The 26,930-nt window shown below is 51.7% G+C and overlaps 11 protein-coding genes across 11 annotated transcripts; 5 read left to right on the top strand and 6 right to left on the bottom strand.

Annotated features, from left to right (window-relative positions):
• Positions 1 to 552: 552 nt before the first annotated feature.
• HER10_EVM0006072 (F-box domain-containing protein) lies at positions 553 to 3,606 on the bottom strand. The gene has a single exon (XM_035475669.1). The coding sequence runs from the start codon at positions 3,354 to 3,356 to the stop codon at positions 1,533 to 1,535; it is 1,824 nt and encodes a 607-aa protein (XP_035332722.1). The 5' UTR covers positions 3,357 to 3,606; the 3' UTR covers positions 553 to 1,532.
• Positions 3,607 to 5,839: 2,233 nt separating this feature from the next.
• Positions 5,840 to 10,445, top strand: HER10_EVM0001127 (fungal specific transcription factor domain-containing protein). Its single transcript, XM_035470885.1, has 8 exons — positions 5,840 to 6,683; positions 6,804 to 6,827; positions 7,028 to 7,149; positions 7,324 to 7,784; positions 7,834 to 8,132; positions 8,191 to 8,522; positions 8,576 to 8,932; positions 8,982 to 10,445. The coding sequence occupies exons 1-8, from the start codon at positions 6,624 to 6,626 to the stop codon at positions 9,394 to 9,396; spliced, it is 2,070 nt and encodes a 689-aa protein (XP_035332117.1). The 5' UTR covers positions 5,840 to 6,623; the 3' UTR covers positions 9,397 to 10,445.
• On the bottom strand, positions 9,699 to 10,267 carry HER10_EVM0007082 (uncharacterized protein; the record flags this gene model as incomplete). Its single annotated transcript, XM_035476648.1, has 2 exons — positions 9,699 to 10,193; positions 10,259 to 10,267. 2 exons carry the CDS (start codon positions 10,265 to 10,267, stop codon positions 9,699 to 9,701), a joined length of 504 nt encoding a protein of 167 aa, XP_035332834.1.
• A 272-nt stretch (positions 10,446 to 10,717) lies between the features above and the next one.
• HER10_EVM0002988 (uncharacterized protein) lies at positions 10,718 to 12,168 on the top strand. The gene is made up of 2 exons (XM_035472679.1): positions 10,718 to 11,163; positions 11,248 to 12,168. Exons 1-2 carry the CDS (start codon positions 10,944 to 10,946, stop codon positions 12,054 to 12,056), a joined length of 1,029 nt encoding a protein of 342 aa, XP_035332346.1. The 5' UTR covers positions 10,718 to 10,943; the 3' UTR covers positions 12,057 to 12,168.
• Positions 12,169 to 12,505: 337 nt separating this feature from the next.
• Positions 12,506 to 12,841, bottom strand: HER10_EVM0001264 (CFEM domain-containing protein; the record flags this gene model as incomplete). The annotated part of the gene is made up of 1 exon (XM_035471019.1): positions 12,506 to 12,841. One exon carries the CDS (start codon positions 12,839 to 12,841, stop codon positions 12,506 to 12,508), a length of 336 nt encoding a protein of 111 aa, XP_035332134.1.
• Positions 12,842 to 15,147: 2,306 nt separating this feature from the next.
• HER10_EVM0007493 (uncharacterized protein) lies at positions 15,148 to 15,982 on the bottom strand (the record flags this gene model as incomplete). Its single annotated transcript, XM_035477048.1, has 2 exons — positions 15,148 to 15,480; positions 15,563 to 15,982. 2 exons carry the CDS (start codon positions 15,980 to 15,982, stop codon positions 15,148 to 15,150), a joined length of 753 nt encoding a protein of 250 aa, XP_035332883.1.
• A 1,147-nt stretch (positions 15,983 to 17,129) lies between these two features.
• Positions 17,130 to 18,718, bottom strand: HER10_EVM0002269 (DnaJ domain-containing protein). The gene is made up of 2 exons (XM_035471989.1): positions 18,363 to 18,718; positions 17,130 to 18,291 (listed from the first exon to the last, which is right to left on the bottom strand). Exons 1-2 carry the CDS (start codon positions 18,654 to 18,656, stop codon positions 17,242 to 17,244), a joined length of 1,344 nt encoding a protein of 447 aa, XP_035332260.1. The 5' UTR covers positions 18,657 to 18,718; the 3' UTR covers positions 17,130 to 17,241.
• Positions 18,719 to 19,013: 295 nt separating this feature from the next.
• Positions 19,014 to 19,466, top strand: HER10_EVM0008775 (uncharacterized protein; the record flags this gene model as incomplete). Its single annotated transcript, XM_035478284.1, has 3 exons — positions 19,014 to 19,068; positions 19,125 to 19,301; positions 19,369 to 19,466. 3 exons carry the CDS (start codon positions 19,014 to 19,016, stop codon positions 19,464 to 19,466), a joined length of 330 nt encoding a protein of 109 aa, XP_035333040.1.
• Positions 19,467 to 19,672: 206 nt separating this feature from the next.
• On the bottom strand, positions 19,673 to 20,891 carry HER10_EVM0008496 (RNA recognition domain-containing protein; the record flags this gene model as incomplete). Its single annotated transcript, XM_035478014.1, has 2 exons — positions 19,673 to 20,689; positions 20,754 to 20,891. The coding sequence occupies 2 exons, from the start codon at positions 20,889 to 20,891 to the stop codon at positions 19,673 to 19,675; spliced, it is 1,155 nt and encodes a 384-aa protein (XP_035333002.1).
• Positions 20,892 to 21,944: 1,053 nt separating this feature from the next.
• Positions 21,945 to 23,985, top strand: HER10_EVM0012854 (uncharacterized protein). Its single transcript, XM_035482234.1, has 4 exons — positions 21,945 to 22,562; positions 22,636 to 22,670; positions 22,729 to 23,050; positions 23,109 to 23,985. The coding sequence occupies exons 1-4, from the start codon at positions 22,350 to 22,352 to the stop codon at positions 23,682 to 23,684; spliced, it is 1,146 nt and encodes a 381-aa protein (XP_035333559.1). The 5' UTR covers positions 21,945 to 22,349; the 3' UTR covers positions 23,685 to 23,985.
• A 705-nt stretch (positions 23,986 to 24,690) lies between these two features.
• Positions 24,691 to 26,657, top strand: HER10_EVM0011595 (transketolase). Its single transcript, XM_035481023.1, has 2 exons — positions 24,691 to 25,524; positions 25,666 to 26,657. Exons 1-2 carry the CDS (start codon positions 25,150 to 25,152, stop codon positions 26,422 to 26,424), a joined length of 1,134 nt encoding a protein of 377 aa, XP_035333398.1. The 5' UTR covers positions 24,691 to 25,149; the 3' UTR covers positions 26,425 to 26,657.
• Positions 26,658 to 26,930: the final 273 nt, after the last annotated feature.

The raw sequence follows: 26,930 nt of genomic DNA on the forward strand, positions 1-26,930 counted from the left end.
ACGATGATGCCAATGAGGCCTCATGATTCCTTCACTTTGTAGACTTTTCGACGCGGCTCTATATATCATTGGGTACCTAAAGACATCAACATTCTCAGAACTCAAGGTCATGTTGATGAATTTGATCAGTCCAGCCGCTCATAGCCCTGCAATTGAGATTCGAATCATCGAACATCACTTCAAAATATTCACTGGCCATGTACAGTCCGTGCAGGTGTCTTTGTAGATTCGGCTTCGAGCAGCAAGGCAATTTTGATATCACTTCGTTCATGACCTCTGTTCCCATGACCATATACTGAATAAATCCATGCATGGATGTCCTCTATGTGTGCTGGTCATATTAACACTTGCAAGAGCTTTAAACCATACATGGAAAACGTTGGCGGGCCTGTTTTAACTATTCTTCTAGTTTGTCAAGCTCTCAGCAATGACGTCTGCGGTCTATCTTGTGTTCCGGTCCAATATCTAATCGAGTCCATAGAGGAGCGAAATGAGCACTACAACGCAGCAACGCGATATTCTCGTGACAATGCCTGAAAGTGATACCCGGCATGAATGCATTCTTGAAAAGATGGATCGATTGGTATATCCCAGCTGATCTGACCCCACAGCTTGCCTCTTCCATAACGTTTGTCTCTTCATTTTCAATATCGTGTCGACGATGCTGAGATAGGCTCCATGTCAGAAACCTTGCCGTTCGTAGCTCAGACGTCCATGAATACTTAACAACTCAACCCTCGTTTTCACAACCGCGGTACCGAATCGAAAGCTCAGTCAAACGAGATGGCCAAGTCTACCAGGCTGATGGAGTCCACCAGAAGAGATCCTCAGTAGCGGGTGCTTCGTTGATGTAGCGCTTCATTAGACCTGACCGCTAAGCCTCAAGGGTTTCTTCCAGGTGTCCAATTGCCCATGCCAGGCATGCATAGAGTCTCTCATTGTCGTTTAACTTCTCGGGACAGTAGATGACACTGAGGAACTTTGGGCAGCATGATCGCCATCCGAGTCGTCGTCTAAATTGGGATCAAACCCTGGCGCCTATTCGACATTGTCGCTACCTGGCGTAGGAATTGCTATACTCACGCGGAACTTCTCAACGAGGATAATGCAAGCAAGGGCTGGAACAATGACGACGAGACATGCCGTGGCCTCATTCACGTCTTCCAGGCAACAGCTTGTCTTCTGTTCCTTACGGGCACCTATCTGCCTTGCAAAGCATTTATGGCCTACCACTGGTTACGCAAGCTCGTTGACCATATGAGGCTACTCTTGCATGCTTATGTGAACAGATTGGCTACCGGAGCAAGGTCTTCGTTCAATGGTAGAAATGTCCCATCAATTGGCCAAGCCAGTCTGTAGAAGTCTTCCCCGTTGATTCACGTGGCGTAGTCGCATATGTTCGCCCATTGCGGAGATACGAGCGTCGAATAATGTCCTGTCCAAGCCGCAGCTGCCTAAGCTAGCCAAGAGTTGAAACTTCTCGTCTAACCTCAGGCAGGATGGTGCTAGCTTTGGTCCCTCATCGGAGTCGTTCATGAGAAATCATACACAACGAGGCTCTCCTTCCCGTTCATGGCTTCCTTCAACACGATGACCATTTCGTCATCAAAGCCTACCCAATTACGTCGGTCGTCCCAGCGGTCTAGCGTCGCCTCAGGCGAGGGCACGACGGTATCTGTGGAAACAGAGCCTGAGGTTGATTTTGGCCTGATCTCGATGCTTTTGCCACTGACGCGTCCCTCGAGTTCCCAGACTCGTATTTCTTCGCCTCGAGAGCTGACACTCACGGCTTTGCCTCTTGTCGTGATTTCAGCGTCGCTGATGCCTGATGTATGGCCCCAGAGACGAATACCTGAAGAAATGTCGAGCTTTGTAGCATTTGATGTACAAATGTGTAGAATCATAGTATTATCTGGTAGCGCAGCCAAAAGATACGGATGGCTGTAGCACAGTGTCGTCGGGCCTTCGGGAGTCTGTATTTGGGACGGAAGCTGCGGGCTCGCAGTCGAGGAAGTCAATGAAACTGTAGGCGCAGCCTTCACAGGCTTAGTGAAAGCGAGTCGTGTTGAGACGATTTCTGAAGCTGGCTGGCCTGCGCCTTGTGGCCGTATCTGTAGATCCTGTATACCAATGGACCATCCTTCCAAAGTAGAAAACGTATATGCAATCGAAGCGATTATATGCGAAGTCACCTGGCGAATAGACAGAGCCAATGGGGCTCTGGATGTGTGTGACTTGAGTGAAGTCAAGAGAATAGGAGCCGGGAGCGGCGTGGTTCCTTGCAATGGGTTCTGGGTGTTGTCACACTTTGACAATGGAGACGCTGCCATGGGCCTTTCTGACTCTGGAAAGGTCTCAGTTTCCGCAGCAGCTTCACTCCCCCTTTCTTTGAGAGTGACAGTGTCTCGTTGGCCGCTGGACGCCACTGGCTTTCCGCCAGAGGATGCTCGTTCAAAATCGTAGAGAGATATCAGAACTGAGTCTGTTGCCGTGAGTATAAAGGGGTGCTGATAGACGATCTCCACCAGTCGGCCGTTGCTGGACTTTTCGTGCTTGTATCTTTTCCGAAACTTGGCTTCTTTAATATAAAGCTCCCAAACGCCAAAGCTCCCGTCCAGAAAACCGACTGCGACGTCAAGTCTCTTATTCTCAGACTCCCGGCCGTCAATCGCTAAGCAAGTAGGAAACGATCCGCAGTTTCCATGCTTGAAGCTGATTTGGGCAATTGGCTCTCTTGTCTTGAGGTCCCAGGCTCGCATGCCAGAAACGCAGTCGGCAGTGACCGCGATACCCTCAATCACTTTGACTAGAGTCTTCCCTAAGCCCGCAGAGTCGAGCAAAGATTCCCCAACCTTCACCTCTTGAACCAAAGCATTACCACTGGCCCAATTGTGCCGTAGTTTGTACTGGCGCTTCCAATCAACAGAATCTCCCAGAGCATTTCTCCGACCCCAGCCGCCGTCGGCCCAGACCGTTCGGCGTGTGGAAAACTGTATTCGACTGCTATCTCTTGCAGAGCCATCGCGAAAACCGGGTATCTTCAAAGCGCGCGGCAGGACGAAGCGATGATAGTAAAGCGTGCGCCATAGCTGAGAGTCGGCAGAAAGGCGGTAGAAACGGCGGGAAACGGGCGAGATACCGAGAAGATTAGAAGTGGACAAGAAGGACAGAATGCGGATGAGGAGCTCGTCCGATAACGAGGACAGCAAGTCGGTGGCGGCGAAGATAGCGTTGTTGTCTTGAGGCCTCGATTTCGAATTCGAATCGTAGGGGTGGGTTTCGGTAAGGCGCGCATGCTTTGTAGGTCTGTGGCGCTCGTCGCTACTGCCGGGCTCATTGCGCCGCTTCCCTTGCATCTTCGAAATCGAGCAAAGCGCTTGCCAAAACCTGCCTTACATGTCCTGTTGTTCAAAGCGTCCTCTGGTCAAAACTGAGATGAGCGGAAGGTGCATCTTCGATTGTGATCATGGTGCTCGGTGACGATGAGGTCCCCATCGAGCATGAGGATGAAGTGCTAAGGCGGTATTATTAATGGTCACTGTCACAGCCACTAAGGTAGGTAGGTACCTTACCTAGGCAAAAGGTGCGGTCACTGTCCGATAAGAGATAAGATAAAGCTCAAACTGAGGGCCTGTGCGCACCTGAGGCGGGAGGCCTGCTGCTCACACACGATATCTTGACCTCGATCATAGGGTATCTCAAAATATTAGACCGTTTTCTGAAAGCAAAATACCTGGCGTACTTTGATCCAATCGGCTATTCTTACCCACTGTTGTAATACGAAGGCATCTCCTCAAAAATTTCCAGACTCCCTATCGCTTACATCAAGGGCTGCGCATCCATTGTATGTTGGTTCTGCGTGGATTCTCAAAGCTAATATAACACCCATTGAGGTGTAAGGAAGTACGACCAGGTACTTGGGCAAACTTGGGGATGATCCTCGAGGGATTGTCTCCTAGCATCATGGTATCACGATTGGGCAGGCTGAAGAGCATTAGATACTTGTTCATGATGCCCTCTTCGTAGTGCTTTCCTCAACAAAAACTCTCAATCACGGAACTAGGTCTCTTACCTATTCGAGACTTGGCTCATCGATGCTGTTGGTCTGGAGCTTGCATCGTGAATGCCAAGATCGAAGTCTGGCCTGGATCTACGACTGGAAATATCAGAAACCATAAAGAGGCCTTGGCAGTGCCCATGGCTGTGGCAGATCGTATTCAGGAGTGGTATACCAAGGAAGGTACTGTGAACTATCAATCATTCATCAGTGAAGTTTCTCATGGACTTGGAAATTCCGATGGAGGGGCTCGGAATATTCCGACGAGGCGATCTAGTCTAGAGGAGCAAATCCATGGTCAATTGTTTGATGCCAACTTCGTGTAAGTTTGTTCGCTTTGGCAAGTACTAAGAATCGACTGGCGATTCTACTGTATACCTACTTATTTTTGGTCCAGGCAAGACAAGGTGTTAGCTGGGCCTGGATTGCCGGCTCTTCCTGCAGGTGGTCTCCGTCTGATGGGTCTGCCAGAGATGGGCAATCGGGGCAGGCAGCCGCGTTCTCGCCGCATGCCTGGTCGATTATCCCATGCTTTTTAATAGCACTATAGTGTCCGTACAATGAGGCACGCGTACCTCTGGTATGCCTCACATCGATTCAAGCACAGAAGATTCCAATTCGGGCACTGGCAGCGAAGACTCCGTGAATTGAACGCCAGAGTTGCGCACGGCCAGACTGCAGTGCAAAACGCACGACGTCCGGATACCTTGGTTGCGCGGAGAGAGTTCCGAGACAGCGATGGGGCTGTGTACGGATAGTGTGACGAACCTCTCTTGAATGATTCAAATCGCACTACATGCGGAGGTCGCCGAGATTCACGGGAGCGCGAGCAGCTCGGACAAGGTGGGGTTTTCTCGGCTTCAATTGGATTCTGCTGGACGGGGTGAAGATGATGAATGGGATCTGAAAAAGACGGGCTGATGAAGAATTTCGGTGAGCTAGGGTACCTAGCTGGCATGCCGACGCTTGAAGCACCTTGAAGCACCGGCGAAAGCTTAGGGGAAGGGCAGAGCACGGAATGATTTCGGGAAAGAGATTTCAAGCTACAACTTAAGGTAATGCAGGTTGTTTTGGCTTCCCGACAGAGACCGCCTGACGGAATACCTTATTCACCACTGTATAGAGAGACCATAAGGTGATGACCGAGTGATGGCATCCGCGGGTGCCCGAGACGTACTGAGGTACTTGTCATAAGGTAGGCCCGCAGCCCATCATGGAAGTGGGCAGGTCGGGCTCGGTAAAGCTGCCGACAGGTCCTTGCCATCATTCACTGTGGACTAAGACCTTAACACGTATGGAGAGTAAGGTAAGGTAGGTATTCGTACGGGTACGGGAGCATGCTTGTATGTACACATTAACTCACCCCAACACCGAGACCATAAGCCAATCTGCCTCTAGTATGGTATACCTTACTGCAATGCCATATCGTACGGCGGTCGAATAACTGAGCCCCTACAAGGTACCCAAGTGCTCAGGGATGGTCGCATGTGCGGAAAGCTGTACGTCTACCGGTATTCTTACTCGGTATATGGGTATCCGTATGTTTACCGTCCACGTCCACGGGCAATGAGAGAAGGCGGTGTCTTTCAAGTACTGCTTTACGTACCTTAGGTAGTCCAGGTAGCACGTCCTGAACCGGACCTATTTCATTGGTTGTCTAGGTCCGCCTAGCCAGGATGGCGCAACGCAATGTATTTCGTACTAACCGTGCCCAACTTGTTATTACCTACCTTCCTACCTGACCACGCTTACCCAGTAGATAGATACTTATTGTAGAGAGGGGTCGCTAGCGAGCCTCGCGCGTTCTCAACTATCTTACCACACAGAACACCGATGCTCACTTTACACTAAGAGACCTCAAACCTCAGCCTCACATTCATCCAAATATCAACCGCGGTCCGCCAGCCTAGGCCGTCAGTTGTACCTCCTACCAAAGCTCAACAGTTCCAGAATTATCGTGATCGAGCTACACTGCCACAGCTACGTTGTATAAATCAGGGATCGACAAAATAAGCTCATTCATCGGTTCCAATACCTGCGTTGCCGTTGCCTTTTCCGCATCTCGATTCATAGTTTATTCTCCTCTCCACTCCTCCCACACACAAACGCACCTTCTGCCCACTCCCCACGCTCTTCTCTCAATCCTTCAATCACTCGCTGGCTCTTTGTAAGCCCTTTCTTACGGACCCCCTAGGGACAGATCCTCGTCCCCCAGTGGCCATGACCCAGACCTAGACTACCACCATACTGTCGGTTCTATTCACTCCGCGTCCCTCTCAGCTGATCACCTCTTGCTTGCCAACCACCCGTAGTGCAACTCATTCGCTCTCGTTCTGAAGGAGGTATCGAAAAGGCAACTACATCTCCGATCCAACAAACGTTCCCGTTGTCTCCTCTAGCCGCCCAAGTTCTCGGTTCCCGAGACCATTCAACCACCGTCCTGCAGCGCCCTCCTTACGGGCCCTGCCTTGGCCAATAGTTCAGAGTAGACCTTGGCGCACACTGGCACACACCGCCGCAAAGCACGGCTTAGGCACGCTGCAGTGTTGGGTCTGCGTTGTTCTTTATGAACATGGACTCTGATTCCCGGTCCGCGGGCCCCGATGACCAGGGCCTCCGTCGAGCCGTATGTTACATACATCCATATTCAGACTATTTTGCTTCACACGATCCATCAGACCTCTTTCTCACCAGTAAAACCTCGTCCACTAGAATCAAGTACTGACTTCAATTCTTTGTCGTCTAGTGTGATCAATGTCGCACCCGTAAAGTTGGTCCCCCCAATTGCGCTCGTGTCTGTTTCTTGACCAGCCCTCGATCGAAACTGTACCCTCCAAGCAGAGCATTCTTCCTGCCCGCTGTTGCCCCTCCCTCCTCCTCCTACTGCCTTGCGCCAAGGAGGTATAGCCCGCGCATTAAATCGAGAGTCCGGGTTTGCTGACAAGAACACGTTTTGGCTTTGTGCTACAGATCCGTTGTGATAAGAGTTCGCCATGTTCCAACTGCCGTATAACTCAACGCTCCTGCAGCTCAAACGGTGTTGGTCAGAAGCCGAAGGAGCAGAGACATCGTGTGCTCATTTCTCTTCAATAGTACGCCATCCACCTCGCCTTTATTTGTCCCCTCCCCAAGTGCTCTACCTCACTTCATATCCATCACTCCCGGATTGACTTACGGTCTTGTGTTCACCAACACGGCACCCTGATACCACTGGGCTTGCAAAATCTGACGGAGCGAAAAACCAATGTTGACATTGCCATAACCAGTGAGAAAAAGATTGATCTCATCGAGGAACGACTTTCGAATATCGAGGAGCTCCTGCGGAGTCTCAGCAACAACCCTCCTGGCGTAGGTGGTCATTCATGGGATACCACTAGGGCCAGACATACGACGCCCTCAGCCTCGACCATCGGGGATGCTTCTGTCCTATCCCACGACGGTGCAGACTCGGATTCAGCTTTCGAGGGCGACCTCTCTCTGACTGCCCACACAATGTTTGCCAGCGACTTTATCGAAGACGCCGTGCAGAGGACATCGCTCCAGGACGTGGCGCCCAACATGCAAGCTGCGCTCTCTTCCCTCCGGCAGATCGTCGCTATGCAGAGCAAGGCATCTTCCAATCGAGATTTCCGGTTCCGTACGCATCAGCCGCTTCCTCCAGGAGGTCTGCCTGAATTGCCCATGCCGCCGATGAACGCCGTCGTTGCTTTGCTCAAGCACATGAAAGGTCCTCTCATTCCTAATCTTCAGAGTTCAACAGACTGATATGAGAGTAGTTTCTCCACCCAGCATCTTCTCACTCGCATGCTCTTTCCTCGATGTTGATGACCTGGCCGAGCTCTGCCGGAGAGTGTACTTCTGCACCGACAATTTTGCTGATACCACCTTCATCATAGTGAATGGGGCGCTCTTCTACTTGTTCATGGAACAAGCATACCTAGCATCGGATGCGACTGCGCGCGAAGAGTTTGAGAGGTACCAACATATGTGTCAGAGCAATCTAGAAATGGCGCTAGCTTCCTTGCCTTTGATGCTCCCTGCAAAGGTCGAAAGCATAGAAGCCTTGCTCCTGGCGGTCCGTAAAAAGCCTTGCTGTGCTTGTTTGTAGACGATTCAGCTGACAGTGACTGCAGGCCGTTTATGCTGTGGATGTATCTAAAGCATCACTCGCGTGGCTTTTCACATCCACTGCTGCAAGCTTGTGTCAGACGCTTGGTTACCACCGCGTATCGCAAGTGAGGAGCGAGAGCGCCGGGCCTAGAGACATCAAGACCCTCTTGTTCTGGCATGTGTACATGCTCGACAAAACATTGTCTCTGAGAACGGGGAGAGCATCGGTCATCCAGGACTGGGACGTCACCTTGCCACGGCGGGTCGACAACACCATGGTTGCGGATCCATGGGGTCTCATCATAACAACGTGGATCAAGCAGGCTGAGATCCAACACCGCGTTTATGAACAATTGTTTGACTCCACTATCTCAACGAGACAAAATATCAAGCTAACCTGCATGGCAGATACAGTCCACTTGCTCTGGGTCAGTCGCAAGAAGAACGCATCGAGACCGTGCGTCGCCTGGAAAATGAACAAAAGACGATCATGGCCGCTGCGTCGCATGTGCGGGAGCAGGCTCTCTTCGGCCTCAAGGCCCTCAACGCATCGTCTATCTTGGACATACACCTGCGAGGCGACGAACTGACATTTCAGTCCACATTGACTCTCATCTACAGAGCATTGCCAGCGCCTGAAGGTTCGCCAACACGGTTTTCCCAGGAATGTATAGACACGGCGCGATTTGCCATGCAGCTGCACCTTGAATGCATGCAGAGAATTGCTGAGGAAGGACGGCATCTTAAAGCAGTCTATATTCACTGGTCAGTCGAAGCAGTAGACTGATTACGATCCATGCTGACTCCTACGTAGGGCAATTCTCCTCACGCCTTTCACGCCCTTCTTCGTCCTTTTCTGTCACGTCATTGACACTTCCAATGCTGGCGACCTCAAGAAGCTGAATGAGTTCGTTGCTTCACTTCGACCCGCATGCACCATGTCGGAGCCTGTAGAGAAGCTTCACCAGCTCTGTTCAATGCTCTGTAACGTTGCGACTCTGTACGTGGAGAGCAAGTCCCAGCAATCAAATGAACGCGGCCCCATCAACGACGAATTCGATGTCTATCTGAGCGCGTTGGGATTCCCACCCACGGAATATCCTGCTCAGGGCATGGATACTAGCGATATGTCGCAGCCTACCCTTCAAACTGCCCAACTAGGCAACTGGTTTTCGGGTAGCCAGTACATGATGGGATTGCTTGAAGAAGACCTATCCCAGTTCAACTAGACTGGCTGCGAAGGAACGGCCGGAAATGAGCCATCGCATTCCCGCCGGGTTGAGCACAACTGACCGATCGTGGCCTCCCTAACACGATCTTGTCTCCGAGAGTGACTCGAGGATGCGAGGCTAAGCAGTGGCTAGCAATGTGAGAGCTGAGGATTGGTTCCAGCTTTCCCCACATGACATTGTGAGCCCATATAGAATGGAAATATTGTCGAAACGCCTCATGGCCTTAATCTGCCCCCGTGTCCGTTGAAGCTTTAGCTGGCGCTATTGCATAATGTTTGTCGTACGTTTGGCTTGAGCTTTCACTCGGTGGGGTGTTGCGGGTCATAATGCTCGTAGTCTTCGTCGTCGGTATCGCTCTCAATCAGGACATCCCGTTCGCGTGCGTTCGCAAGTCTGTCTGCCTCTAGGGCTTGGCCGACCTTTGATCTCGGGGCGTCTAGCGCGTTTGGGGCATCGACGGGGGCAAATGCCGATTTAAAACCTGACTTCTTGAAGCCGCCCTTCTTAAACCCTCCACCTGCCGTAGACTGCTGCGGCTGCTCGTTGTTGGCGAGCTTGATGCTGACAAGGCCATCCGCCTTGGCTTCAGCCTTCCGAGCTCGGGCGCCGGCGTTCGGATCGCGAACCATAGCCTTCATGTCTTTGAGGCGTTGTTTATGGCTGTGGTCATAGCTACTAAGGTGCGCCTCGTAATCGTTCATGCGAGAGTATCCTTTCGAACAGAGGCTACAATAGAATGATTGCAGGGCTTCGCGGGCGGCTGCGGTCTGCGCCGGGGGCAGTGTTTGGTGTCGCTGGGCAAGCGCATGTAAAATTAGAAGTTTGGTCAAGCAGAAAGAAAACTCAGAAGTTCTCTTACCGGAGGCATGTTTGTGGAATTAAGATAGCGAAGAGCTACCGGTCAGGCGCGACGGGAATATGTGATGGTTGGTGGGTATGGGAAAATGCTATCAGCGTATGTTTGGAGTCCTGGCTGAGATGCTACCAAGCTCGCAGGTTCCGAAGTCCCAGCAACTTGGACCCACAACATTGTGCGGGGAGCCGCAGCCCGCCCTGAACATCACAGATACCCGAGGTACTCCGTATACCACACATGGACACCCTGCCGTGAAAGACTTGATCTACATCTGGCCGACAAACGCATTCTAAGTGTAGAAGTTATATCATTATCGGGGGAAACATCAGTTTTTCCACCTAGACAAAGTGGCCAGGCTATGGACATAGTAAGTTATGGATGAGTGAAGGTGAGGCAAGGCTACCTACCTTAAGCTGGGTAAGGTAGCGTGAAGGTCTTGCGGCTCTCCAGATTGACGCCAGGCCCACTAAACCTGCAGGCTCAGACGCGGGAACTGACAAGTGCTGCCGCCCTTGCAACGTCAACCTATGACGTTTCGAGGATTGATCAGCTGCCCGGTTTGACAATTGGAAGCTGGCCAGCATTTCTAGCTTCACCTTCCAAGTCCCTGATCTGTACAGCTCGGATTCGAATTGCACATACTCTGCTTCCAAAGACCGGTCTCGGTCGTGCCGGCGCTTGCGTAGCCATGGAGTCCAGATCCCTTCACTCGAAACCGTCGGAAGAGACTCTCATATCGCTCCTTCAACTAGACCCGTCCCCAATCGAGACGCCACCGGCGGACGTTGATAAAGATCTTCCTCCTCTGCCTGAAGATGCCCTAGAGAATAGCATTGGCTCTCTCAGATCAACCTCTTCTGCGCCCGGATTAAGCGGAAGCGGCAGCGGTCACAGCGCTATCTTCTACCGTAAGTTGCCGAATACGAATGCAGAGACAGAACCTGTTGCCTTCAATTGCAAGTTAGATTGGCTAATGCGTACAAACTTTCTAGTAACACGGGTCCAGAAGTTCTCTTCCTACCTAGTACCAGTTTTCACATCACTTCACGTCCTCAACACCTCGATAATACCACTCTTTGCGCGATCAGTCCCAGCTTCCGAGGCATACCTGCTACTTTCGAGGGAGATTTACCAAACATCTCTTACGGAGCCACTTCTCGTAGCGTTGCCCATTGTTGCACACATTACCTCTGGATTCGCTCTCCGCCTAGTTCGCAGATCTCAAAATCTAAAGCGTTATGGAGGCAACACACCTGGCATGTACGCCTTGTATCGAGCTCAGACCGGCAAAACATCCCGGACCTTGACCTACAATAGCGTCAACTCCGCTAGCAGGATATGGCCGTCCGTTAGCTACATAACTATCTCTGGCTACATTTTCACGGTTCTTCTCGCTGCTCACGCAGGCATTAATAGGATCCTTCCTCTTCAAGTTGACGGCGATAGCTCAAACATTGGCTTGGGCTTCGTTTCGCATGGGTTTGCTCGACATCCCATCATCTCGTGGGTTGCATATACCGGTCTTCTCGCAATAGGCTGCGGACATATGATTTGGGGCGCAGCAAAATGGCTGAGTCTGGCGCCAACAGCTATGGGGTGGAGTGGTAGTGGACACAATGTCATAGACAAAAAGGTACGACGGCGGAAAAGAAGAGCGTGGTGGGCGCTTCATGGCGCCGCTGTAGCTGCGGCCGGCATCTGGGCTGCCGGCGGATTGGGCATTGTGGCAAGAGGTGGTCCGACAGACGGCTGGATTGGGAAGATTTATGATGATATTTACAGCAAGATTCCACTTTTGTGACTTAGATCAGGAGATAGTATACAGGACGTACGATACCCAACCAACAGCAATATTCACAGCTAGCAACACCAACTAGCATAGACTGTCGGTCGCTGTACTATTCGTTTATTCAGGCAAAAGTCTAGCTTGTCATATGGCCGAGGGTATTTGACACTCCGCAGGCAAACAGGGTTGCCCTAAAAAAAGTGAGAGAAATGGATTTCTTCTACCTAGCTAACCAGCGCTATCACACGCCTGTGTACAAGGATCATGACCGCAACCTGTCAATAACACCAGCGTCGAAGAGAAAAAATCCCTCCCAGACCTAGCTCCCCAACATCTCCCCTTACTCTGTGGCGCAATTCTCATGTATACAGCACCATCCTAGATTGTAAGCAAAGCCTTAGCTTTGGAAGAGAGACCGGGATGAAACCCGACGGTTTGTATCAACGAGTCAACTCTGGTTGAGCCTAGTTCTTTCCTCCGTTGTTGCCGCCGTTGTTGTTGCCACCGCCATTGTTTGTACCAGGGATGAAGCCACCGCCTGTGAGCTGTGGGCAAGACTTCTGTGCAGCCTGGGCAGCCTTGATCAGGTCGTTCTGGTCTTTGCAGGCGCCGCTGACGCAGTTGACAAGTGAGTTGACGTTGGCCTTTTGGCAGTAGCAATCCTTGATCTGATCTTGGGCGCAGCCACTCTTCTGGATGTCATCGTTGACACACTGCTTTGCGCAGTCGGGCACGTCAAGGCTGTCAGCAATGGCCATGCCGGCGGCGGCAGCGAGGATGGCGATGAATGATGTCTTCATTTTGAATAATGATGGATATGTTGAGAGACTATATCGTGTGGTGTAGTCTAGGATGGCGTATATAGAAATTATCGAAGGGGTTAGTTGTGTTGTAATTGTTAGGTGTGAATGGTAATGATCGCATTTATCTTTGAGTGCGGTTGTTGTGAGCACTTATATATGTTAATCAAACAGGTATCACAGCAGTAGTCTTTGGTGATTGTTTCTTTTCTCATCCTTCTGGTATTCGCCCCTGACGTATCCTCGTTCCATCATCACTGTCATCGGCGATGGAACTTAGCATTGCCTTGTTCGTCACATCATGCTGATTGGACATCGGGAGAAGATGACCGCGCAATATGATTAACTAGGTTTTCGACGCTCCGCCGAGCAGGAGCACAGGAACGCAGGAGTGTGAGAGTGCGTCCCTAAAACCTAAATCACGAACTTCCTTGGGACCGAGAGTACACTGCAATGACCAGATCCCAACTTCTATACGCTTTGCTCCCTTTTCCCCGCCGACATAGCCTGCTAGTGCTGTTAATCAGCACTTTCAGGATCTTCTGGGTTTGACAGTCAGCGCCCAATTACGTCAATCGTTGTTTGGGGGAGAGTGGGTAACATTCTGGCGTTGATGCTGGAGAATCTTTCACTGCCTAGCTTGCATGAGAGACTCCAAGTCATGGGACGAGCCGTTCGGCTGAGGCAAAGGCCTGCGTTTTGATCGCTTCGAATCGCATAGAGGGCTGTGCCATTCCGTATGACGGCGTGGCCGGCAACTTCAAGACGCAGAGCCGCGTCAAAGCCATGCGCAAAGATGACTGAGCACCCAACGGCTGTGCTTCTGTCTGAGCATTCTGGTGGCTTCGCCGAATTCCTGTCAAGTAAGCGACCTTCGAGACGTTTTCCAAAGTCAGCATCACCGAAACGAACGTCACATTATGGGTCCTGTGCGATTCCCTCAGGATCGTTCCGTCGTATAGGTAATCAACACTGTGTGCTGGCCACCAGCCTCTTGCTGCCCAATTCGGGGTACTGCGTTGTCGTGGAGGTCCGGGTGTTTTCAGTAGAAATTTGTCTCTCGAAACGACATAGCCCTCACGTGCTACAACCATGCCCTTTCTTGACGATGTTTCGTTCGGAGCCTTGGACGTTGCACAGCAAATTTGCGGAGTTTAGTGCCCATGTCAAATATCCAGTACTGGCATATGTTGAGCTGCGTAGTCCCGTTCCTCATATATTAGATAAGTGGCTAGGGCCACTGAGTGGCCTGCCAAGCTTCGACATGTTGTACCGTCGCCAAGTCCGAGTTTATCAGTCGGGGAAAGTTAAACAGGGTTGTAGGGCTGTTTCCTATTCCACCCTGTCGTTATCCTGTTGGGCTTGTTGCTCCCTTCGAACACTGATCCTGGGCAAGTTGTCATGATTGTGAGGATCTAGAAACTGGGAGATAGTATTTGGTCCAGCTCCTTATATTGCTTGGTTGGATCGGACTGATAAGCTTGTCTTATCCCGGGCACAATATGGAGCCGGTTCTGGAGTAGAAAACTATATCTAAGCTTTTTCTCGGTGGCTCTACATGGTTGGTGCATTCCCTATGTAGGCAATAGCCGTCGGTTTGTTCACGTCAGTCATCTTACTGGAAGCATTTTCTCCAACACTTACTGAGCTCGATGAAAGCCAGTGGGTGGATCTATCAGTGGCAGGTTGGTGGTGACACTAGAGTCTACCGTCTACCTTATCTAGATCTCCATCATGGGTTAGACCATCGTCATCATCAAAACCGAACCCCCTATGCGCGAGTAATCCCGCAAACAATATAAATTGGAAGCCCAGAAGAAGCCCAGGAAAGTCATGATGATAAAGATAGGCTAAATTATGAAGACAGTCGTGGAATATGGAGTTGGAGATAGAACGTACCTATGTCGAAACATTGGCCGGGGAGACGTTGCCATGAGATGGCAGCATATGAACATAGAAAATCGGCGTCACATTCACAGTTGTTGATTTTCCGTGGTTCTTCCTGCCAGGCGAGAAGAGGACGGGACTGCCCGACCAGCAATACTTAGCACCACCACCTTCGAGCCGGTGAAATCGCTCGATGTCATGCAGCTATTCAATGTAGCCAATGACGAGTCAACCTCCGGGAAATTCGCTGTTATTGCCACTATAAGGGTATCTCGCAAACTGCAACCGCCAACACAAGTGGACGCCCCTGTAACCATCCGTCCCTTGGCGCCGATGAACCTCGACTACCACAACCCCATTCGGTCGGTAGACATAGCGACCATTGCCGAGTCTTGTTCGGCTTGTCTAGCCGAATACTCTTATCCACGTACTGAGCCTGAGCAGGGTCCCGGTCCACCATAGCTGTCCTTATCTCCCGTCTTTGTGAAGACGATATCTGGACGGCCCTTCGGGCAGGACTCACTGTCGCTCGGGCCGTCGAAGCCGTGAATAATGGAACACGAAGGCGTCGATGAGTTCTCTGGTATGTAAAGCCACCCATTACAGCCGTCAGGAGTTCCAAGGTGGCAGATTGTGCAGCAATCCTGAGCGCTTTTGGCCGGGTGTAAGTTGAACACCCAGCCGCCGCCACCCTCATCAATACCAATCCAGTTGACTTCTCGGATGAACTTGGACTCAACACACTCGGGAACCTATGATAAATGGTCAGATGCCGAAGAAAATATGGACCATCATACATAATGGTATGACTGGCGAGTAAGGCCTGCTGCTTACCGGCTTCGGAGTAGAGGATGGAGCTGAGAGCGAGGTTAGAGAGGTAGCCGTGGAAGAAGATGACGATGATGCGGCGGTTGAAGTCGCAAGGTTCTCAGCGCTGCCTGGACCAGACGTGTGATTCTTGATGGACAGCGTGACCGTGAGAGGAACCACGATGGCGAGAATGGGAAGACCTATGCATATACCGATCATTGCCTTCCAGTTCCAAAGACGTGAGACTTTCTCAGCACCAATAGTCGAGGCGGCATCGTCACCCACATGGACCGAGTGAAGTGTTTCGTTCTCCCTGGTGCCGTCATTGCCGCCTTTGCCAATCCCGAGATCTGTCATTGGAATACCAACGGCCTCAGGGGCAGAGTAGGCCACTACTTGCGGCAGCGGATTATTGGTTTCCTCAACCCACTTGATAGTCGTCATGGTGGCTTGTCGGGGGAGGAATGCGACTGCAAAAGAGAGAAAGAGCGATGCGAAGGCAGGTGCGACTACCAAGGAAGGCGAGTCTGGCGAGAACTGAAGATCGGTGAAGTGAAAATAAGATATAGAGGAATTGTCAGTCCCTTTGGTCTGTCTGGTGTCGTCGCGAGAGACTTCCGTAGAAAAAAAATGAGTGGTGTATGTTTGTTTGCCTGACAATGGAAGCACGGAAGGCGTGGCGTGGTAAATGAGAAGTTTGTCCCGTGCGACTTTTACGACGAGGTGGACTTTGCGCCAAAGCCAACGAATACACAGCTGGGAATAAATGCCAAGCCGTTCAGGCAAGTCGGTGAACAACGAACGAGATAGGTACCGGAGCAAACGTCCACCGTTCTAGAATAACAAGAAGCCCTCCCTAGAGGCTAGTGGTACCGCAGATCTAGTCTACCGGTCAACGCACGACTATCCGTCTTCTTATTACCACTATTACTATGACTACCATACTATGCCTTCTGAGGCTCATTCCGTACGGCATAGATATACAAGAAGATATGGCAGTAATAGCAACAACAGTAGCAGCAGTAGCAACGGTAGTAGGAGTAGGAACACGAACAATGGGATTAGTGATGGAGCGGCAAAGTATTGTGTCACTCACCTGTACGATCTCTCTCTGCTGCCTTCAAGGCTAATTCTAGACTGATGCCTCGTTGTTAGTCTTTCCCAGCTCATACATCATGGGGGGTGGAGGCTTCCGAGAGTTCTGGGATGCTGTGGCCTCACAGCACAGGGAAGAAGAAGGAGCAAACAGGCAACCTTTTTGCTAGTCCACATACTTTCACTGGAACCCGAGGCCCGTATTCGGCGTCTGGTAGTTGAGGGGCAGTACCATGTGCTGATCGAGACAAGGTCGCTGACCTACCTTGTGGCAGCCTCCTTAAGAAGGCCGAACTTTCTTTCGACGATTGGCCAATGGACCGCCTCAACCATAAAAAGCAATGCCCAGTCCATGTCTATGTGGTAGGATATGACAACCTATATTGCGGACCTCTAGTTAAAGAGTCAACTGGGCCGAAGGCTGCGAATATAGATCTCGACTGAATAAGCCCGACTCAGAAGAACTGAGTAGTAGAGGACCTCAAAACGAACCCAGGGGGGTCATCTAATGGAATCCGACATCCGATCATCTATTCTATTACGTCTAGTCATGTTCTACGCCCAAACCAAGACAACTGTGTCGGAGCTCACCAAAACATGAGTCTCCTTTACTGAGTCAGAGACTTGGCGTCGCCATCCTTGAGCTTGCCAGCGCCGACCAATCTCTTGACCTCCTCGCTCCAGACACCCTTGATCTCATCAGCCACCTTAAGGCCGTTGAGCTTGCCAGCCAGAGCCGCAATTTCGTCAGGGTCGATCTTGCCCTGGACGAGCTCGACGTCACCGAGAACAGAGTCAATCGTAGCAGCGGAAGGCTCGCCAGAGGCAAAGTAGTTGGCGTCCTTGACCGAACCCTTGAGAACACGCTTGTTCTTCTTGACAGCGTTCTTTGCCGCCTCCTTGGCCTTCTTCGACTGCTCTCTGTCGACCTTAGCCTTCTCTTCTGCATCCTTGGCAGCCTTCTCCTCGGCCTCCTTCTTGGCCTGAGCCTCCTCGAGGGCCTTCTTCTCGGCGGCCTCCTTTTCGAACTTCTTCTTGTTCTTGGCAGCGTTGGCCTCTTGTCTGAAACGCTTGATGCGCTCGTCGCTGGCCGAGCAGTCGTCAAGCAACTTGCGAAGACGAGCGTTATCCTCAGCCTTCTTCTTCTTGCGGGCATTAGCATTCTTGCGTTCCGTGTGGCGCTTCTGATCGCGGTTTTCGTTGTCGTCGGGGACATCCTCATCGAGATACTCGAATGTTCTCCAGCTGTCAAAGTTGTACCAGAAGTTGTAGAAGTCCTCCACGTGCTCCTTGGAGGACTTGTCGTCACCAAAGGTCGGTACCGGCTGGGTTTTGGAGAAACGACCTTCAGCCTTGAAGACGTTGCTCCAAAGCTTGTAGAATGTGCTGCCACCCTTGGCCAGTTGCTTCTTGGTGGGAGGATCGACGTCGGCCTTCTCGTCGACTGAGTCGTACTGCTGACGCTTGATGGGGTCCAGGAGAACCTCGGTGGCCTTCTGGATGCACTTGAAGAAGTTGTCGTCGTCGACAATACCAGCAGCGGCCTTCTTGTCCGGATGGTGCTTGAGGACCTTCTTGCGGTGGGCGCGCTTGATCTGATCCTCAGTGGCCTTCCAGCGATACTTGGTCAGACCCAGAACCTGGTAGTGGTCTTGGTTCTATAGGAGTCGGGAATCAGTCGTCGATCGCTACAGACGCAAAATCTCGTATATGAGGGGCAGTCACCAACCTTCCAGTCCTTGGCATCGCGCTGAAGCATCATAGGGTCCTCGGCCTCGCTAATCTCGCCGTCGTCTTCATTCTCGACATTCTTAGTCGCCTCTTGAGCCTGGATACGATCATCCTCGGAGAAGGTGCGCTTGTGGCGGGCCCGGCGAGCGTGGGCAAGGAAGTGAGGGCCGACAGGCTCAAGGCTTCGCTGAGTGGCAGCAGAGACTTTGCCGACGGTCTTAAAGTCCTTCTCTGCGGACCATCCCTCGGGAACGACCGGGAGGACGTGAGGAACAACAATGGCGGAAGCCATTTTGATAGATGCGAATAAAGTGGTTTATCGCAATCGATGATTGTGTGTCTCGAAGAGCAAAGACGTCGTTGATTTCAAAAAAAATAAATCCAGGAACGTGGGGTAGAGTTTTCTTTGGAGAGGGTGTGGGTGGCGCTAGGACAATGGGGGGGGGGGGGCGTGTCCCTAAGATTCTCCGGATGCCGGGAGCATTTTTGTGTCGAGTGCCTGAGCCGATGTCTATGGAGGCACCTGGTTCATATTTAGAAAATCACTTTTTGTTCCCTGCGAAACATATGCGCCAGTCAGGCACCTTCCTCCTGACCTCATAATTGTCCTAAGCGTATTGGTTTCCTCGACAGCTCCACTGCTTTTACTATGTCTCTGCCTGCTTACCGACACCTCTGGCGCGCGGCGCGAATCGCATTCAAGGGTTTGGGTTTCTCTCGTCTGTTTGAGTATCTGTTATTGACGTTTCTTCTTTCGTAGGAGATGACCGAGTCCTCACAGCAGCGCAGCAGCAGATACGGCAAGGTTTCAGAGATCAAGCAACACTCAAGCCGACAGACCCTTCCTACAGCTCCGCCATCCAGAAAGCTGAAGATATTGCTAAGATCCTGAGAGAAAATGTAGTTCAGGGGAAGCAGGATGATTCTCGTGTCTTTAGTAAGTTGCGGGCATCGATATACGGCCACAACCTGTGTTGGCTAGTATACTGACGAATACACTGCAGAGTTGCGCATTCACGAGGACACCGAACGTGGAGACAACGACTCTATTAAGACGGCCGGTGGCGGGTCAGCAACAATGGGCGGGTGTGGTTGCAGTTGAAGGGAGGACATCGAGGCGAGTGTGGCATATGAGAGATGCCTGTAATATTGTATAACAAAACATATGTATAACACAACCCTTGATACCCAGGCAGTTGGTATGAAGCCTTCCACTCCATCCCGATTTCCGGTCGTCAAACCCTGACGAAATCAATGACGCCTAAACTCCCTTGAGACGCTACCCGTGTTTCCTTGGTCCCTCAAATCTTAGTCGCCCTGTAGACTAACATACTGGGCGCCATCGTCTGCGCCTGGCGGGGGTGCAACGACTGGTGCAGTTGGGGAGTGAGCGGCGTTTCCTACGTCCGAGCGACCGGCAATCTGCCTCTTTACACCTCTGCCATCCGCTCCACGCGCGTTCGCCTGCCCTCTTCGAGCATCCATGAGCATCTGTGAACGCTGCTCCTTGTCCATCGTCCCGATTGCTTTGGGGACACCCCATCGCACACGCAACGGGCATCCTGCAATAACGGCACGACCCTGACATGATGCAGCAGCTTTCTCAGCCGCCTCTCTCGTTTCGTAGTTGACGAATGCGCAGTGTGACATATGGGAGCAAACCAGACTCTTGAGTCTGCCATGCGTTTTGAAAAAATCTCGGATCTTGTGCTCAGGAAGGTCGTCCTCGATCCCGGTGATGAAGAGGGACATGATGTTCTTGTCAGCCGGAGGCATCCAATCCTGTGGTCCAGGAGGCAACTGTGCAGCGCTTGGAAAAGCTTGCTTCGGCCTGCCCGACCTCGCACCTAGAGCTGCGGCAGCTCTCGAGTCTCTGGTTCGGATAGGTCCTGGACCACCGACACCGGCGCCGACGGCTGGGTTCCCACCTAGTCCACCGCTTGAGCTGCCTTTCTGACTCTCGTCGTCGGCATTCTCGACGGCACGGCCCTTTCGAAAGTACGGTTTACTTGCAGCCAATCTGCGCAGGAGTTCTCTAGCCTTTTCGTCCGTTTTTTCGTATTCTTCGACTCCCGCGCGACCTTCTTCAATGGCGAGTTCGTTATTTTGCGCAAAATATTCGCGGTTGATGTCAGACGATGGCCCCGGGGCTACCATCTTCAAGGCTGCATCGCGAACCACGATGGGAAGCCCAAAGGAAAGGTCCAGCATGCATGCCTGGCAACAGTTTTTGAGGCGCGCGCAGGTCAAGCAGATGTTTGTTCGCTTCTTTCGGCCGTGGGCTCGGTCAGCACTCCAGCTGAAGACAGTGAAAGGCCTCGTACACTACGACGAAGTGTTAGCAGAATGCTGAACGTTCAAAATAGAGTGGCGGGGAAGGTAGCAATACCAATTTGCACTCGGAGCCATAATCCTCTTTCAACATTTTGACGTAAGGATTCTCTGGCAGACAGTTTTCGCAAACAGAAGGGAAATCAGTCGATTCCCAGCCTGAGCGATTCAGGTCTTGTTTGATTTGGGGTGGCATGGCGCCTCGGGGTTCGCAGAGCTCTGCGACAAGAGCGGATCGTGATGTGAGGTGGTCGATGATACGGATCGTGAGATTTTTCAGTGTGGCGAGCAAAGAATCCTGATGTCGCTCGCGAAAGTACGTAGGAATGAACGTCGAGCGCGGGTCCGCCCGCGCAGGGTTCAATCATTACCTGGTACCTACTCACTCCAGCCTCCACGTAGGTACGGCTACGGAGTCCATATCTAAAAGTGTGGCGTCGAGTTGCTATCAGTGCTTCACGTCCCGCCTCTTCACGTGATTTACGCCACATTTGCAAGCTACCTAAGCCAGTCACCAAATAGGTACCTTATCTATTCCCCGTACACGCAAGCCTCGTTCGGTACCTTAAGGTACTCCAGTTATATAGAGTTAACTGGATAGCCTGGATTCAAGGCATCACGAGTACGAATAGTGTGTGCTATGTACATGTGAATTACCAGAGGCGGAGGAAATTCCCGATCAATGATGCCCTCCTGGTCGAGTTGTGAAGTCAGGGTAGACGGTCGTCTCCAAAACCCCGAAGATGCTCTTGAGTCGTAAAACGCATCAACAAGTACCTAGGTAGATCGACTGTTGACAGGACTGGTTGATGGTACCTACCTGGATATTCGCATATTTCTAGAACCAGGTAGGTGGCGGGTGCTCAAGCCCAACCACATCAGGAAATAATCTGGAAGGCGCCTCAAAGGCTAAGATGTATGTGCATAGTGTGTCAGTCTGTCAGATCGTGCTAGGTGGAAGAACCATAAGCTGTAAATCATTATCAGCTGTTCGAATTCGTATTCGGATTGGACTGCCCCTGGCCGGTATGCATATGTTTCCCGCCCAGCCGTCATCTCACCGCCTGCTCAACAAAGCAAGTATCAGAACCCTTTACGCCCCGCGATTGGACAATTGCCAGAGATGGGACCCTGTGGCCAGGTCTTTGTCAATTTGAACTCCAGAGATCCCTGCAACCACTAGGTGAATGGACATTGGACAACAATCTGGTCTCGCGTTTTTCATCTCATTTTATTGTACCAGACTTTGCCTGGTGGCAGGTACTACCGTGCTGCGGCCTATCACTAGTTATTGGAACGCTCAGGGACAGTGGACTGGGAGCCTGAGAGGGACTAGGAGGGGGATGTTGGAAATTTGACACAGCCAAAACGAGACGATCTCAACCGTTGCCGCGTCCCTTTGCCTCCTTTTCCCGCTTGATACTTTGTCACTACTGAAAAAAGCCTACGCCCCCGCTCTCCCGAATACCAACCCGATTGCCCGTCCTACCTTACCGATCTCGTTGTCCTGCACTTTCAATTTATTCCTTCTCCTTCCTTCCCTCCTTCACCCTTCAGACCAAGTGCTTTGCAGTCTTTTACTGTGTAGCTCTCCATCAAGTTTCTCTTCCTGCAAACAACACTCCTACACCTTGTCTATTCACTACTCGAAACAATGGTCACTTCAACAGCCTCTAACCTCGAGCGCGAGGACCACGCTCGCGATGCTCAATTCAACAAGGCACTGCACGGTACGAGCGCTCAGGCCACCGGTGGTCTTGCCGCCATGTTCAGCAAAGGCCGTGATGCGAAGCAGGCTGCCGTCGATGAGTACTTCAAGCACTGGGACAACAAGGCTGCAAAGGACGAAACTCCCGAGGAGCGCGCAGTATGCAACCCGAACTTTTTCAGCCTTGAACCTATCTTTACTTGTCACGGATGCTGACCTTCGCTTGACATAGGCCCGTACAGCTGAATATGCGACCTTGACCAGACAGTACGCGGCGCATTCTCCCCCCCTCCTGTACAAACACTAGCTAATTCTGGTCTTGTAGCTACTACAACCTGGCGACCGACCTGTACGAGTATGGCTGGGGCCAGTCCTTCCACTTCTGCCGCTTCTCCCACGGCGAGCCCTTTTATCAGGCGATTGCCCGTCATGAGCACTACCTTGCCCACCAGATCGGAATCAAGGAGGGTATGAAGGTGCTTGACGTCGGATGTGGTGTTGGCGGACCTGCGCGCGAAATCGCAAAGTTCACCGGCTGCCACGTTACCGGTCTGAATAACAACGACTATCAAATCGATAGAGCTACTCACTACGCTGCGAAGGAGGGCCTGTCGAAGCAACTCGATTTCGTCAAGGGAGACTTCATGGTACGTGTTTGTTGTAGTGATCAAATTCATCTTCAAATGATTAACGTTAATCTCGCAGCAAATGTCTTTCCCCGATAACTCCTTCGATGCCGTCTATGCCATTGAGGCTACCGTCCACGCACCCAGCCTGGAGGGCATTTACAGCGAGATCTTCCGTGTTTTGAAGCCCGGTGGCGTCTTTGGTGTTTATGAGTGGTTGATGACGGACGAGTACGACAACGACAACCTGGCCCACCGTGAAATCCGCTTGGGCATCGAGCAGGGTGATGGTATCTCCAACATGTGCAAGGTCTCTGAGGGTTTGGCCGCCATGAAGACTGCCGGGTTCGAGATGCTCCACCACGAGGATCTTGCCGACAGGCCTGACCCCATGCCATGGTACTGGCCCCTGTCGGGAGAGCTCAAGTACATCCAGTCCGTCTTTGACATCTTCACCATTGTTCGCATGACCAAGGTGGGACGATTCCTCATGCACAACGTAGTTGGTGGACTCGAGGCTCTCAAGATTGCCCCTGCCGGTACGAAGAAGACGGCCGACAGTCTGGCATGGGCTGGCGACTGCCTTGTTGCTGGTGGCAAAGAGCACTTGTTCACGCCTATGTACTTGATGGTCGGAAAGAAGCCCGCCAACTAGACGCCAATTTTGTACGCTTTGGATGCAGAGATGACGGCATAGATGGACACCAACGGAAAAAGATTCGAGGCTATGACTTTTTCTACTCGCTGTATGAGTGTTATACCAGTACTATAATTGTAATTAGGCAACTACAGCCAGACGGCTTTAACGACAAGTCACGGTTGGCCATGATAGACAGGAAGTTAGGAAATGTGGGTGAGAGTTATTCTAGAGAAAGATATGTTAGCCGATTAGCTGGCAAAAGTGACTGACTACTATACACTATCACATAGACGTGAGTCCAAGACGAGAGTTCCACATGCACATGCTTATGGCGGACTATTGTTTGTCCATGTAGCCCCCATCGCTAATCAGCTCACCATCTATGGAGGCGGGTCAAATATTGCAGCAGGTTGCATCTTCTGTCACCTACCGCCGTACACAGTAGGTAGCTATTTTGTCCCGGCTGAGATCATGGATAAGGAGATTTGGGCTGTCCTGTAAGGCAGTATATACGATAAATAGCAAGTTTAACGAATGATCCAGAGCCCGTTATGGCAGGCCACGTAAAAAAGCACACTGCTCGGACCTTTTCATTCCTAGCAGCCATGAACGAGGGTTGCGGATGATGGTGACAGCTGTGCACATGATCACTATCGCAGTTCTGGGCATTGCTCAAAGACTTTCTGTGGAATATGCATGCCTATTGCCCAGACCACCTCACCGAGTCCCTTTTCGTTGGTTCTCGCTCGGACCTAAGTGGCTCGCCGTTCGGATGGAAGCGGGTGGCACCGGGCGCATGGTGCGAGGAAAGCGTTTGCTGAGTAGGAATCTTATGGAGATCCGCGTCCGGTCGCACCTCGAGGGGGAGCTTAAGCCCGACGCCGACAAAGGAGCACTTAGAAAGGCCGATGCAAACACTCCCGTTAGCTGGGCTAGCCAGGAGTATGGAGTAATACAAAGAGTATCCGTATTAACGCAGAAATTTATGGAAGGGAGTACCTTAGAAAACCAGCGGAGCTTATCGGGATTAAATCGGACCTGGATTTGAGCGCAATTTGGATGGGGACTAATCGTTGAAATACAGCGTGATTGGCTCAGAAAGGTTACCCCCGATTATCTAATGCTCAAAAACACCGCCAATACTGAATAGGACTAGCTCCACGCCCGGGACCTCCCCAACGCTGTTGTCTGGCAGCTCGCCGCAATTCAACGGACTCAACGCCCATAGAGCTGAGCAAAAAAAAAAAGCTGCGAAATCCCTCGAAAGCTCCCCGTCGACTTTCTCATCCCTCTCACTTCGACGTTCAATTCTCGTCGTTGGCCATCGTCAACCCCCACCCCGAGGTCACGTCTTGTTCATCCACGACATTTTTCTCCTTGTCTCCTCATTCTCCAAATCCTCTTGGGATAATCAGCTTCTTTCGCGTTGCGACCTGGGCGTCTTTTCTACCATCCAATCCTCCCAAGACCACAATTCGCGATGTCCCGATTCCTCCGTCCCGCAGCACGCCTGGCGTCCTCTGCCAGAGCTGCCTCCCTCCGCACCTCCCCCATCTCTCAATTCGTTAGCCGGCCTGCTGCTTTCACCATCCAGTCACGGACATATGCCGACGCAAAGGGAACCAAGGACTACACTGTCCGAGAGGCCCTCAACGAGGCCCTCGCCGAGGAGCTTGAGGCCAATGACAAGGTCTTCGTTCTGGGTGAGGAGGTCGCTCAGTACAACGGCGCATATAAGGTCACAAAGGGTCTTCTGGACCGGTTCGGCGATAAGCGTGTCATTGATACACCCATCACCGAGAGCGGTTTCTGTGGTCTCGCCGTTGGCGCTGCCCTCAGCGGACTGCACCCTGTGGTAAGTTTGCTTCCCCAGCAAGTCGATAAGGTCCATGGACTTGGGATTTGGCTTTTCAAATATCCGAGAAACGACTCTCTAGCGCAAACTTATGGAATCAAGGTTTTGGTGGCCTATGACTGACTCTTGTGTTTCCTTTAGTGCGAGTTCATGACCTTCAACTTCGCCATGCAAGCCATCGATCAGATCGTCAACTCCGCCGCCAAGACCCTCTACATGTCCGGTGGCATCCAGCCCTGCAACATCACTTTCCGCGGCCCCAATGGCTTCGCCTCTGGCGTTGCTGCGCAGCACTCTCAGGACTACTCAGCCTGGTACGGCAGCATCCCTGGTCTGAAGGTCGTCTCTCCTTGGAGTGCCGAGGACGCCAAGGGTCTGCTCAAGGCTGCCATCCGCGACCCCAACCCCGTCGTCGTTCTCGAGAACGAGCTCATGTACGGCCAGACTTTCCCCATGTCGGAGGCTGCCCAGAAGGATGACTTCGTCATTCCCTTCGGCAAGGCCAAGATCGAGCGCTCCGGCAAGGACTTGACCATTGTCACGCTCTCCCGATGCGTCGGCCAGGCTCTGGTTGCTGCTGAGAACTTGAAGAAGAACTACGGCGTCGATGTCGAGGTCATTAACCTGCGCTCCGTCAAGCCCTTGGACGTCGAGACCATTGTTCAGTCTGTCAAGAAGACCCACCGCCTGCTTTCTGTTGAGTCTGGATTCCCCGCCTACGGTGTCGGCTCAGAAATCCTGGCTGTGACGATGGAGTATGCCTTTGACTACCTTGATGCGCCCGCCCAGCGGGTCACTGGTGCCGATGTCCCTACCCCTTACGCGGCCGGTCTTGAAGAGATGGCTTTCCCTACTGAGCAAATCATTGAGAACTACGTCGCCAAGATGCTGCGTCTGTAAGAGAGTTGCGTGTTGTGGACGAGAGAGTACAGGCCTGGGCAAGCTGCCTCTTTGTGGCTTCCGAGGTGGAAGCTGATCTATAATGGCCCTTGGAGCTCGATAGACTTGGGGAAGAAGCTTGTACTTGTATGTTGCTTAGTTGTCATATATACATCTCATACCCTGGGATTACAACTGTATGCGATAATCCATGCGCTATGGCACAACGTAGTGAGCCCTTGGCCATTACGGGGTACATCGTTGTCATGACTGAGGCGGACGATGTATGTCAGAGTGACGAAACAAAACATCCCTCGGCAAAACAGGTTCAGAGCTCCGGGACTGAGGAAATGAGGATACCATCTATATGTGCCATCTGTAGCCTGAGGCCATTCAGTGATGAGACGAATTTGTCACAAAAACCCCAGGAGCCTGATTATAACTAATGTGGAAATCGTAACCGCTTTGTGGCAGAAGCTCCTTCATGTGCGATCTTGACTGAAAGTCATCCATCAAAGCTGCTCATC

Source organism: Colletotrichum scovillei (assembly GCF_011075155.1).
Source record: "Colletotrichum scovillei strain TJNH1 chromosome Unknown Contig00006, whole genome shotgun sequence".
NCBI lineage: Eukaryota > Fungi > Ascomycota > Sordariomycetes > Glomerellales > Glomerellaceae > Colletotrichum > Colletotrichum scovillei.

Bases quoted from the DNA above. Each gene is read 5' to 3' on its own strand.
- HER10_EVM0001127 (XM_035470885.1), top strand. From the start codon at position 6,624: ATGAACATGGACTCTGATTCCCGGTCCGCGGGCCCCGATGACCAGGGC. The intron at 6,684-6,803 runs GTATGTTACATA...TTTGTCGTCTAG, and splicing joins ACCAGGGCCTCCGTCGAGCC to TGTGATCAATGTCGCACCCG. The intron at 8,523-8,575 runs GTTTGACTCCAC...CCTGCATGGCAG, and splicing joins CACCGCGTTTATGAACAATT to ATACAGTCCACTTGCTCTGG.
- HER10_EVM0012854 (XM_035482234.1), top strand. From the start codon at position 22,350: ATGGTCACTTCAACAGCCTCTAACCTCGAGCGCGAGGACCACGCTCGC. The intron at 22,563-22,635 runs GTATGCAACCCG...CGCTTGACATAG, and splicing joins AAACTCCCGAGGAGCGCGCA to GCCCGTACAGCTGAATATGC. The intron at 23,051-23,108 runs GTACGTGTTTGT...TTAATCTCGCAG, and splicing joins TCGTCAAGGGAGACTTCATG to CAAATGTCTTTCCCCGATAA.
- HER10_EVM0006072 (XM_035475669.1), bottom strand. From the start codon at position 3,356: ATGCAAGGGAAGCGGCGCAATGAGCCCGGCAGTAGCGACGAGCGCCAC.
- HER10_EVM0002269 (XM_035471989.1), bottom strand. From the start codon at position 18,656: ATGGCTTCCGCCATTGTTGTTCCTCACGTCCTCCCGGTCGTTCCCGAG. The intron at 18,292-18,362 runs GTTGGTGACTGC...CGACTCCTATAG, and splicing joins GCGATGCCAAGGACTGGAAG to AACCAAGACCACTACCAGGT.
- HER10_EVM0011595 (XM_035481023.1), top strand. From the start codon at position 25,150: ATGTCCCGATTCCTCCGTCCCGCAGCACGCCTGGCGTCCTCTGCCAGA. The intron at 25,525-25,665 runs GTAAGTTTGCTT...TGTTTCCTTTAG, and splicing joins TCAGCGGACTGCACCCTGTG to TGCGAGTTCATGACCTTCAA.
- HER10_EVM0002988 (XM_035472679.1), top strand. From the start codon at position 10,944: ATGGAGTCCAGATCCCTTCACTCGAAACCGTCGGAAGAGACTCTCATA. The intron at 11,164-11,247 runs GTAAGTTGCCGA...CAAACTTTCTAG, and splicing joins TCACAGCGCTATCTTCTACC to TAACACGGGTCCAGAAGTTC.